This window comes from Fukomys damarensis, unplaced genomic scaffold (assembly GCF_012274545.1).
Source record: "Fukomys damarensis isolate Sample0158 unplaced genomic scaffold, DMR_v1.0_HiC HiC_scaffold_13, whole genome shotgun sequence".
Classification (NCBI taxonomy): domain Eukaryota; kingdom Metazoa; phylum Chordata; class Mammalia; order Rodentia; family Bathyergidae; genus Fukomys; species Fukomys damarensis.
Window position 1 is genome coordinate 37,805,712 of NW_022900925.1, and position 12,103 is coordinate 37,817,814.

The 12,103-nt window shown below is 59.6% G+C and overlaps 1 protein-coding gene across 1 annotated transcript in view; it reads right to left on the reverse strand.

Annotated features, from left to right (window-relative positions):
- Acly (ATP citrate lyase) overlaps nt 1-10,200 on the reverse strand; it is a 28,129-nt gene extending 17,929 nt beyond the window's left edge. Inside the window, exons 1-9 of the mRNA XM_010635485.3 lie at nt 10,001-10,200; nt 9,266-9,388; nt 8,129-8,191; nt 7,665-7,855; nt 7,366-7,445; nt 5,154-5,284; nt 4,547-4,665; nt 2,717-2,853; nt 2,350-2,411 (exon numbers count right to left, since the gene is read on the reverse strand). Coding sequence (XP_010633787.1) covers nt 2,350-2,411; nt 2,717-2,853; nt 4,547-4,665; nt 5,154-5,284; nt 7,366-7,445; nt 7,665-7,855; nt 8,129-8,191; nt 9,266-9,388; nt 10,001-10,159 — 1,065 coding nt within the window. The 5' untranslated portion in view covers nt 10,160-10,200. The remainder of the gene's footprint in view (nt 1-2,349; nt 2,412-2,716; nt 2,854-4,546; nt 4,666-5,153; nt 5,285-7,365; nt 7,446-7,664; nt 7,856-8,128; nt 8,192-9,265; nt 9,389-10,000) is intronic.
- Between the last annotated feature and the right edge of the window lie 1,903 nt (nt 10,201-12,103).

Consider the following 12,103-nt stretch of genomic DNA (forward strand, 5'->3'; position numbering starts at 1 on the left):
CCAGGGAAAGGGCCAGGGCCGCGAAATGAAGGCCGGGCAGGCACAGCCCAGCGCCTCAGGACCAGGCCAGTGGGGAGGTGAATCTCGGCCTCCCTCAGCCTGGGCGGGAGGCTGTAGTACAGGGCGCAGCACTGCCAGCCCACAGCCCCCGCCCAGGGCCCAGCCCCGACACGAGGGAGTGGCCCAGGGCGAGGCTACCCACGCTGGGCTCCGGCCTCACTGTCCCGCTCACCTTAAAGGTGGCAGCCACGTTGGTGAAGTTGGCGATGCTGCCGCCGATGATGAGGATTTTGCCTGCATTTAGAGGAAAGTCAGGAAATGCTCAGAACAGGGCACTGCAGCCGCCCCGGGGCCCCACGCCGGGCAGCAAGAGGGACCAGGCAGTGTCCCCGGAACCATGCAGCCCCCTAGACACCCGGGGGAGTGCACCGCAGACCCCACTGCAGCGGACACCGCCTGACCATGTGCGTAGGGTAGCCGGCCCCGGACACGGCCTCAGTGATCCCTGGCACCAAGCTCTTCCTGCTGGCACACGTGGCCGCCGGGGAGGAGCAGAGCACAGTGCATGGGTGCGGGTCTGGGTCACACACGTGTCTCACCATCCGGGTGCTTCTCGCGTGTCATGAGTGACAGGATGGTCTTGGCGTAGTCGTAGGTCTGCTGCTCACTGGGCGCGCCCGAGTACTCCCCATAGTTGGCCAGCTCACTGACGCCCCCCAGGTCACAGATGGTGTCACTGCAGGAGATGCACCGCTCAGTCCCGGGCCGCCGGGTGGCTCGAGGTGGGGTAGGGCAGTGGCCAGCATGGGCAGCAGCCACCGCACTTCCAGACGAGCTGCCGACGGCTGCCTTCACTGAAGGTGAAGGGTGCAGAGTGCAACCCCACTGGTTCTGTAAACTATGAGCATCTCAGCCAGACGCCTCGGGAGGCTGAGGCAGGAGGATCACTGGGAGTTTGAGGCCAGCCTGGACTACACAGGGAAACTTTGTTTCGAAAAAGCAAAACAAGCCAGGCGTGGTGGCAAACGCCTGTAATCCCAGCACTCGGAGGCTGAGGCAGGAAGATCGCTGTGAGTTCGAGACCAGCCTAGGATACACAGTGAGTTCCAGGTCAGTCTCAACTACATAGTGAGACCCTAACTCAAAAACCAAAAAAAAAAAAAGCAAAAAAGCAACCTGCACTCCTCCTCTAGCAGCCCCAAGACACTTTCCTTGTCTCCGGCACACAGAAGGTCCCGGCCTCAGTGAGGCGCTGCCCAGGTGAGGTGGAAAGGAAATGGGACCGGAACCAGGTGTGACCCTCTCTCTGGACCAGAGGAGGCTTCCACGTGGCCCGGGGAGAGGGTCCCCTCGTGGCCGGGCTGTGACTGCTGCCCGGGTGCTGCCCAGGGCGTGTGCCGGTCTGATGGGTGGATCTTCTGTTGTGTTGATGTTCCCTTCTTAATTTATAGAATTTTTTAATGTAAAAATTGCACTGAACTATAAACGTAAATGCTGCTTTTTGTAGCTCATATAAAAAGGTTCCCTATTTGTAGGATACTGCAATATTTTTTACATCCAGCTCTTTAAGTGACCCTGGTTCTGGTGTCTTTGTGTAAATATGTTCATCCTAGTTGAATTAAGAAACTTTAAGGGTTGCCGGGCATGGTGGCGCACTCCCGTAATCCCAGCACTCGGGAGGCTGAGGCAGGAGGATCACTTGAGTTTGAGACCAGCCTGGGCTAAATGAACAAGGTCCCTGAGTGTGACAGCAGTGATGAAGGGCCCTTGAGGAGACCACCTCGAAGGGGACAACTTGGGGATGACTATCAGCCATGCTGAGTGGCTCTCAGCTTCCTTTTTCTTTTTTTTGCCAATACCGAGACAGAGCCCAGGACCTTCACACCAAGCTACACCCCCAGCCCTTTTTTAAATTTTCAGTCAGGTTCTCACAGAGCTGCTAAGTAGCCCAGGCTGGGCCGGAACTCTCGATCCTCCCGCCCGAGCCTCCTGAGTGCTGGGATGGCAGGCCTGCGCGCCTCACCGCGCTCTCTCATCTTCCTTACACCCCGACCCACGCCCAGGACCCAGGTGGGGTGAGCAGGAGCCGCAGGTCATCACAGTCCCCCTCCTGTCCTCCAGGGAAAGGGCCAGGGCCGCGAAATGAAGGCCGGGCAGGCACAGCCCAGCGCCTCAGGACCAGGCCAGTGGGGAGGTGAATCTCGGCCTCCCTCAGCCTGGGCGGGAGGCTGTAGTACAGGGCGCAGCACTGCCAGCCCACAGCCCCCGCCCAGGGCCCAGCCCCGACACGAGGGAGTGGCCCAGGGCGAGGCTACCCACGCTGGGCTCCGGCCTCACTGTCCCGCTCACCTTAAAGGTGGCAGCCACGTTGGTGAAGTTGGCGATGCTGCCGCCGATGATGAGGATTTTGCCTGCATTTAGAGGAAAGTCAGGAAATGCTCAGAACAGGGCACTGCAGCCGCCCCGGGGCCCCACGCCGGGCAGCAAGAGGGACCAGGCAGTGTCCCCGGAACCATGCAGCCCCCTAGACACCCGGGGGAGTGCACCGCAGACCCCACTGCAGCGGACACCGCCTGACCATGTGCGTAGGGGAGCCGGCCCCGGACACGGCCTCAGTGATCCCTGGCACCAAGCTCTTCCTGCTGGCACACGTGGCCGCCGGGGAGGAGCAGAGCACAGTGCATGGGTGCGGGTCTGGGTCACACACGTGTCTCACCATCCGGGTGCTTCTCGCGTGTCATGAGTGACAGGATGGTCTTGGCGTAGTCGTAGGTCTGCTGCTCACTGGGCGCGCCCGAGTACTCCCCATAGTTGGCCAGCTCACTGACGCCCCCCAGGTCACAGATGGTGTCACTGCAGGAGATGCACCGCTCAGTCCCGGGCCGCCGGGCGGCTCGAGGTGGGGTAGGGCAGTGGCCAGCATGGGCAGCAGCCACCGCACTTCCAGACGAGCTGCCGACGGCTGCCTTCACTGAAGGTGAAGGGTGCAGAGTGCAACCCCACTGGTTCTGTAAACTATGAGCATCTCAGCCAGACGCCTCGGGAGGCTGAGGCAGGAGGATCACTGGGAGTTTGAGGCCAGCCTGGACCACACAGGGAAACTTTGTTTCGAAAAAGCAAAACAAGCCAGGCGTGGTGGCAAACGCCTGTAATCCCAGCACTCGGAGGCTGAGGCAGGAAGATCGCTGTGAGTTCGAGACCAGCCTAGGATACACAGTGAGTTCCAGGTCAGTCTCAACTACATAGTGAGACCCTAACTCAAAAACCAAAAAAAAAAAAAGCAAAAAAGCAACCTGCACTCCTCCTCTAGCAGCCCCAAGACACTTTCCTTGTCTCCGGCACACAGAAGGTCCCGGCCTCAGTGAGGCGCTGCCCAGGTGAGGTGGAAAGGAAATGGGACCGGAACCAGGTGTGACCCTCTCCCTGGACCAGAGGAGGCTTCCACGTGGCCCGGGGAGAGGGTCCCCTCGTGGCCGGGCTGTGACTGCTGCCCGGGTGCTGCCCAGGGCGTGTGCCGGTCTGATGGGTGGATCTTCTGTTGTGTTGATGTTCCCTTCTTAATTTATAGAATTTTTTAATGTAAAAATTGCACTGAACTATAAACGTAAATGCTGCTTTTTGTAGCTCATATAAAAAGGTTCCCTATTTGTAGGATACTGCAATATTTTTTACATCCAGCTCTTTAAGTGACCCTGGTTCTGGTGTCTTTGTGTAAATATGTTCATCCTAGTTGAATTAAGAAACTTTAAGGGTTGCCGGGCATGGTGGCGCACTCCCGTAATCCCAGCACTCGGGAGGCTGAGGCAGGAGGATCACTTGAGTTTGAGACCAGCCTGGGCTACATAGTGAGTACCAGAGCAGTCTGAACTACATAGTGAGACCATGACTCAAAAAGAAAAGAAAAAAAGAAAGAAACTTTAAGGGTTGTAAAATGAAAGTAAAAAAATAAAGTACTTGTTTTCTGCTAGATACAAAAAAAAAAGGTGGGGCCAGGGATTTAGCTCAGTGGTTCCACTGCCTGCTTTGCAAGTGCAAGGTCCTGAGTTCGATCCTCGGTACCAAAAAATAAAAGAAAGAAACAAAACCCAAACAAATGGCCTCGCCAGCCTGGGAGGACAGAGCAGTATAAAACACCAGGCCAGGGCACCTGTCGGGCAAAGCAGGGAGACACCAGGCAGCTCTCATCACTGGTTGACTTCCTGCCCGTCACACCTCTGCAGGACGCTCACATTTCGAACTCCAGCACTCAGAAGGACAAACAAAAGTTCAGGGCTGGCAGGACATGCGGGAGGCTGGGGCAGGGGGACCATAGAGAAGCTCAGGCCCAGCCTGGACAACTCAGCAACTCAGTGAGACCCTGGCTGAAAATAAAAAATGTTTTAATTTTTTGTTCAGTGCAAAGGTCCTGGGTCCCAAGTCCCATCTTTTCCAAGCAGACCCTGGCTGCAAAGGAAGCCATGTGGTGGCCCCTGCACCTGTCCCTCGAGGTCCCGGCCTGCAGAAGGGTGGGCGCCTGGAGCCGCAGCCACAGTGGTCCTGTGCTCACCTGTACACCACAGAGGCTCCGCCCCCGGCCACCATGGTCCAGATCCGCCCCTTGGGGTTCAGCAGGGTCAGCTTCAGGCTTGCCCCGCTCTTGGCGTCCAGGTCTGCGATGTAGGCTTCCTGGGGAGCACTGACAGGTAGCCTTGGGGAGGCCCCTCCAGGGCCCAGACCCCTCCCCATGCCTGGGACACAAGGTGACCTCAAGTCCCACACCCCCCAGGCCACTGTCACCGCAGCGCACCATGACGCAGCACCATACACCCCACCCCAGCCCCTGCCTGCTGGGCACAGGCCCCCCTCGTCCCCAGTCAAAGCAGGCTGCAGGAGCACGTCTGGAGCACGCCCTTCCGAGCAGCCGGCAGGGACCGCCTGTAATTATCACTGAAGGGCTGAGATCCAGCAGCCCGAGCCCTGGGAGGCTGATTGCGGCCGGGCTAAGAGGCTTTCTGGCTGGGGTTCAGAGCCTGGCTCGGCCGCCCCCACCCAACTGGGATTTTAAGCAAATTAAATGCTTCTGGCACAGCCTCTCCCGGCCAAGCGCCCTGCAGGGAGGGGCCGGGTGTCTCATGAGTCACTGTCCCCAGCCAGCCCGCGTCCAGCCCGCTGACCTCGGGGTAGGCCTCACGCCCGAACGGGGGCGGGAACTCGATGTCTCCCCATTTCACTTTGCAGATGTAGTCGGCCGTGGCGTCCACCTTGGCTGCCAGGTCAAGGACGTAGACGCCATCTTTGGTCACAACTACAAGACAAGCAAAGGCATCCGACGCTGGCCACCGGCCGAGGCAACCAGCAACTCCCAAAGCCTCCACCGGATACCCCATGGGGTCCTTCATGGGCCAGGGATTTCCCAGTCTCGGCCAGAACCAGAGTGGCCTCCAGAGACAAAGCACGACAAAGAGAGACAACTTCTAGGCCGGGTGTGGCGGCACACACCTGCAATTCCAGCTCTCTGGGAGGCTGAGACAGGAGGACTGCATATCCAAGCCCAGCCTGAGTACCTTAAATAAACCCTGTCATAAAGTAAATTTAAGAAGGGCCGGGGTACAGTGTACCCCAAAGGTCCTGACTTCAATTCCTAGTGCCACCAATGGAAAAAAATTCTCTAAGACGATTCCCTACTCCCTGATCTTTTCCTAATAGGACAGGGAGGTCTGTGTTAGTTGACAAGGCAATTTTCATACATCTTACAAAATGCAGTGCCAGGGCTGGTAGCATACACCCGTAGTCCTACCACTCAGGAGGCTGAGACAGGAGAAATGCCGCAAGTTCAAGGCCAGCCTGAGCTACATAGCAAAACCCTATCTAAAAATAGAAAAGCCATTTTTAAAAATACTATATTCTTTGCCTTAAATATTTAATCATTCACCCATCCACAGCCCTGCCATTTAAAAGTATCTGCTAGAGGGCTGGGGATTTAGCTCAGCAGTACCATGCCTGCCTCACAAGCAGAAGGTCCCGAGTTTGATCCCCAGTACCAAAAAAGAAGTACCTGACAGAGGTGTGCTCAGAGTATGCTCCTCAGCATGCCTGGGGCCCTGGGTTCAATTCCCAGCACCAAAACTCAGTTAATAAAATGCAAACTAAAGTTAAAGCTGGGCATGGTGGTGCACGCCTGTAATCCTGCACTCAGGAGGCTGAGGCAGGAGAATCACTGTGAGTTCACAACCAGCCTGTGCTACACAGTGAGCTCCAGGTCAGCCTCAACTACATAGTGAGACATTGTCTCAAAACGCAAACAAACAAACAAAAACTGGAGTTAGGTATGATGGCCCATGCCTGTGGTCCAAGTACTCGGGAGGCTGAGGCAGGAGGACTGCCATAAGCTCAAGGCCAGCCAGAACTACATAGTGAGATCCTATCTCAATATAAGACAAAACAAAACAACAATAATATTAAAGATTAAGAAATGAGGGCCAGGGATTTAGCTCAGTGGTTCCGCCACCTGCCTTGCAAGCACAAGGTCCCAAGTTCGATCCCAGATACAAAAAAAAAAAAAAAAAAAAAAAAGGCCAGACATGATAATGCACACTTCTAATCCCAGCACTTAGGAGGCTGAGGTAGGAGGATCACTGAGTTTGAGAAGAGCCTGGGCTACACAGTGAGTTCCAGGAAAGTCTGACCCACATAGCACGACTGTCTCAAAAAAGAAAAAAAAAACAACAAAAAAGAGGGCTGGGGATTTAGCTCAGTGGTATCCCTTGTACCAAAAAAGAAAAGAAAAGAAAAAGAAATGAATTACAGGTCCAGAGATCTAGATAGTGGTTCCACCACCTGTCTTGCAAGCACAAGGTACCAAGTTCGATCCCCGTACCAAAAAGGAAAAGAAATGAATTAGAAGTGTTTAAGGAGCACACAGCTGGCAGAAGCCCTAGGCCTATCTGCCTGGACTCCTGGCGAGCAGCCGGGAGCCTCAGGCCAGGTAGGGAAAAACTGTGCGTGCTGCTGGCCAGCAGGCCCTGTGCCTGCCACCTCCAGGGACACTACGCTTCCCCTCCCGGCCTCTTAGCTAATTAAATCAGCACAAAGCCATCTGCCCGCAGCCCGAGCGCCGCCTTCCCCTGCTCGGCCTGGACTTTGCCCTGCTTGGCCTGGCCAGCACCAGCTGCCACCTTCACAGCCGGGAGGCCCACGCTCTGGCAGGGGCAGTGACTGCGCGGTGTGGGCAGGGGCGAGGCCACGTGGACAAGAGGACCAGCCGAGGTTGCAGGCGAGTGTGGGTGCGGCACCTGCGTGCTGCCTCTCAGGGTCCTGGGCAGCGAGGTCCCCTTGGTCCTGGGTCACCTCAGGCCCCTTGCCTGCCGCACCCAGCGACAGCCTTACCCAGGGGGTTGATCTCGAGGTAGGTGAAATACAAGTCCTCGTAGAAGTTGAAGAGGCCGGAGATGAAGCTGGCCAGGACCCTGCAGCACGGGAAAGGCCATGAGCCCAAGGGCCCGGGCCCAACAGATGCCCCCACCCAGTCCTCCGACCCCCACGCCCCGGACGTCACTCTTGGCCACTGAGGCAGAACGGAGCTGTCAGACGTGCAGCAGAGGCGGCAGACGGCGGGCGGGCGAGGCCAGGCCAACTCTGACTCGCGCCCTGTTGCCTGCGCCTCCTTCCTCCCCACGTCACTCAACTCTTTCTTATCTGCAGGCGCGTGGACCAGCAGGTGTTCCCTGGTGTCCTCAGGGCACAGCTTCTCGTCCACACCGACCAGCAGCTTCTGGGCTTTGGCGTCCACGTCACCCACGTCCACACCGCCCTCGTGGTGGAAGAGGACACAGTCTCCATCGCGGGTGGCGTAGATGCACACGTAGAATTCCTCCGCCTGCAGGGTGGGACGCGGGGCTGGTGAAGCCAGGACAGAACCGGCTGAGATCGGGCCCTGCCCCGGCCCCACAGGCAGGTCCTGCCTTAGTCCCTCTCACCCCAGCAGGAGGGGCCCCATGCCCTGCCCTGACTGTCCCAGGGACTCTTGCCTCAGCTCCTTGGCGCAGCTCCGAGCCCGGGTGCCCTGGGCCTCTCCTGGCAGCCCCTCCTCTGTCCTCATCTCAGTGGGACAGAAGGGAGGGAGAGGCCCAGCCTGGCACCCCGCACGTACCTGACTGTGTGGCACAAAGGGCTCAATCAGGAAGTTCTTGAGGAAGCCCCTGGCCTTGCCCACCTAGGGAGAAAGGAGAGCAACGAATCTCAAATGGGTGGCATCTCCTGCTCCCAGAGGAGAAGATGTGGCACAAACACTGCCCCCAAACACCGGGCAGTTTCCAGAAGCCAGGGCAATGGGGCCACAGATCCCTCAACTCAAGGAGCTCTCAGGAGAGCCGAGAGCGGTGGGGCACGCCTGTCATCCCAGCACTGGGACAGGCCTTGGGAGGCTGAGGCAGGAGGACTGCCCTGAACAAGGCCAGCCTGGACTACATAGCAAGACCCTGCCTCAAAAGTGAATAAGCAGGAAGGGCCTGGGATTTAGCTTACTGGTTCTGCCGCCTGCCTTGCAAGCACAATCCCTGGTACCCAAAAAAGAATAAAGTAAATAAATGGAGCACAGGCTCAGAAAGTACCTCCCCCCTCCCAGCCAGGCCACGAAGTACCCCAGAGCACAGGCTGGAAAGGGGTGCGTGGAGGCAGGGGCTGAGAAGGAGCCTCAGAGTCCAGCTGCGAGGCCGGCGGCCTGCAGAGCAACCGGGCCGAGTGTGGGTCTGGCTGCAGCGCAGGCTAGACTGCCGCGTCCCCAGTGACCCCGCTGTCTGTGCGTCACTGTGGATGAGTCAGGGACGAGACGGCCATCAGTCAGAGCAATGAGCCGCTGCCGCCAGCAAGGCTGGTCCCTGAGCCCCTCCCGAGGCCGAGGAGCAGCAGCAGCAGCAGCAGTGCCAACCAGCTGCATCGCGCTCTCTGCTCTCTGGGAACTGGACACCAGGCCCCTCTGTCCCCAGACCCTTGCGACCAGGCACTGTAGGCAGGCCAGCCTGCCATCGAAGGGGCCCCGATACACATTAAACCCGAGCAGGGATGGGGACGTCACTCGGCGGCAGGCACGAGACCTAGGCCCGAGCCCCAGCACCTCCACCCCGGCAAGACCCCACCATGGAGGCGGAGAGGGGCGATGCCTCCGCCACGGGCTCCCAGCACCAGCGCTGGTGTGCACGTCCCACAGGCCACTGCAACCTCGTGCCATCTCCGCAACGCAGCCCAGGGACACCTTCACAGATGGCTGCTCTGGGATCCTGGCACTCACCATGGCCTCCTGGCCCAGCCGGGGCTTCAGCCAGGATTTGACACCATCAAGACTGAGGTTGACCCCGACCAGGCCCAGCTTCCCCCGCCGCTTGATCAGCTGGTCGGGCTTGACCACCAGGCTCTGGAAGGAGAGGGATTTGCGCTGGGTGTGAGCAGAGGGGCTGGGGACAGGTCAGGACACTCCCTCCCTGCCTGACTCCCCTGACCAGGCCGGCCAGGCAGGGCTGGGCCTCAGGAAACGCCCACAGATGCTCAGCACCTTCCTGTGCCCCATGGGACCCCCTGGGACAGGCCAGCCTCGATCCCCCAGGGAGGATGGACACCTGGGGGATGGACACGGCCCTGGAGAGAGGACGTGGCCCACTGTCCCCACACCTGAGTCTCAGCCCTCGGGACAGGCCCCGCTCAGGCGCCAGAATCTCACTGGCCCTTGGGCGCAGGCCCTGCGGGTCTGCAGGCTGCAGCATCTGTCGGGGCTGAGTCCTCGGCCACCCACACCTCGCAGACAAGGTCACCCTTCCAGATGCCCAGACGGAGTGTGGCTGGCCGCCCCATGCCAGGCAGCCCAGCAAGCGCTCCACAGGCTCATCTTCCCGCTCATGCGGTCCGCCCGCTGGCAGACGGGATCTAAAGCTCAGAGCTCGTCACAGTTTGCCAGGCACAGGGTAAACAGATTCCAGCCCTAAGGCCGGGCCAGGGATCTGCACGCACATCACCCCTGGGCCGGGCTCACCTGGGTCAGCAGCCAGGGGTGGTCCTGCAGCAGGCGGGCCCAGTCAGTGTCCGGGGTGACCCGCGCGTAGCAGAAGCGGTTCTGCAGGGCCGAGGTGGTACAGATGTACTTATACAGCAGCTCCTTGCCCGTCTGCTCTGAGATGGCCTTGGCAGACATGGCTGCAGAGGGACCTGCTCTCCCTGCGGGAGGAGCATGAGGTCAGGGGGACAGCAGCAAGCAGGCTGGGCCGTCCCAGCGGCCCTGAGCACCATTCACGGCTTCTCTCAGGGGACAAAGGGTCACCCTGCAGGACGGATGGAGGCACAGAGGCACTGACTCAGACCCCCCTTCCCTGACCTGGCAGGAGGCATGGCCTGGCCTTGCCCGCCCCACCCCAACACACCCTCAGGCCAGCAGGCCAGCAGGGTTGCCCAGGGTCCAGCAGAACCCCACAGGGATGGCCTGGGTGATTCCAGCTCGCCCCCTCCCAAAGCAAACCCCAGCCTCCCTGCGCCCACCCCAGCTAATTCTCCTTGACAAGCAGAGTCTGGGGCAGAAGCCCAGCAAGTGCAGGGCTGTGAGTGACCTCAGGCACACCCCACCCGCTGCCAGTGAGTCAGCCCCTGCCGTTAGGAGCTCCTGCAGCCCTCCCTGGGGACCACCAGCCAGCCAGTCACTTCTCACTGGGCACAAGCAGCCACCCCGTCACGTGTGTGCGGGGAGCCTGGGCCATGGCTGGGGGCAGGGCACTTGCCCAGCGTGTGCCAGGCCCTGGGTCTGGTCCCCAGACTGAGGTACAGAGTCACAGCCCATTTCTTAGATGAAGAGCCAGCGCCCGATAATCAACAGGACTTGAACCCCAACTCACCCCAAGGCCCCCAAGGCTGGCAGGAAGGGACTCAGCACAGAGCACCCCTGAGGTTCCAAGCAGTCACCCCACTCCTCCACCCCACCCACTCCACGGCCATTTCCCAACCTCTTGACTCAGACCAGAAAAACTGGTCCTGAAATCGAATGGTGCACCCCACCCCACACCCAAACGGAGGGTAGATGGGGCTGAGAGGAGAGGCATAGGCATAGGCATGGCAGGCCGGATGAGTGGGTGGGTGGGTCGGGGGGACACCACAGAAGCCAGTGCCCAGCCTCTTGCCAGTGGGCTTGGGAAAGAAATGCAACCTTTGGCAGCAAAAGAAATCACAATTTCCCATGCCCCAGAGAAGACGTAGGACTGCAGTTTGCCAAAACCGTCGGTCACGAGCGCTTGGCTTGGATGGGGGTACACAGGGCTCTCGGAGAGAAGGAGCCTGACTGTGTGCTCACCCCAGCAACAGGATCAGGGACCAGCAGCATGGGGAGGGGCTCCAGGTCTCCCCAGCTCTGGTCTTGCCCTCTCTAGTGTGTGAGGAAAACGTGTGGCCCGCACCACACAGCATTTGCTTCTGGTGACAACAGGTCACAGTGTATATCAATGTGGTTTTGTTTGGGGGCCCCCAGGTTGAGGCTGCATCCCCCACAGCTGAATTGTTAAACTTGGGGGAGACGGCTTTGGGACAGAGCGTGGGCCCCAGGACTGTCACCTGGTAACAGGTAAATGCATGAACCACTATAGGTGAGACGTCTCGGGTGCAGTGGGGATAAGCGCTGAGGTCGGGAGTAGGGAGCTGAACAGGGTGCTTTCTGCGGACGGGGTGAGCCCGGGCTGAGTTCCCCCAGCCGCAGCCACGGAAGCTGAATGAAAGGAGCCCAAGCTCCGGCTCCCCGGATGCGGCCAGGCCGGGAAGGGGTGAGGGTGCTCTGAGGGTCTCCCAGGAGGAGAGCAGGGATATGCAGGCTTTGGGCTTACTGGAGCGGACGGGAAAAAAGGCAGAACGACAGGGGCACTATCTGCCTGGCAGAGTCAGAGGCGCCAGCTGCCCACCGTCTGGGGGCTCCGTCCTCACCGCCCCCGTGGCTGTTTGGAGGCTAAGGGGTGCAAGGTCCCCCTCTGGGCAGCTGGGGTCCGCCGGCTGTCCCCCAACCCATGCTCTCGCTGAGGCGTGGACAGAGCAGGCGGGTGGGTAAGCGCGCTGCGCACCCCAACCGCCCTCCCAGCAGACCCCGGCCGCACGGCACAGAGCCCGC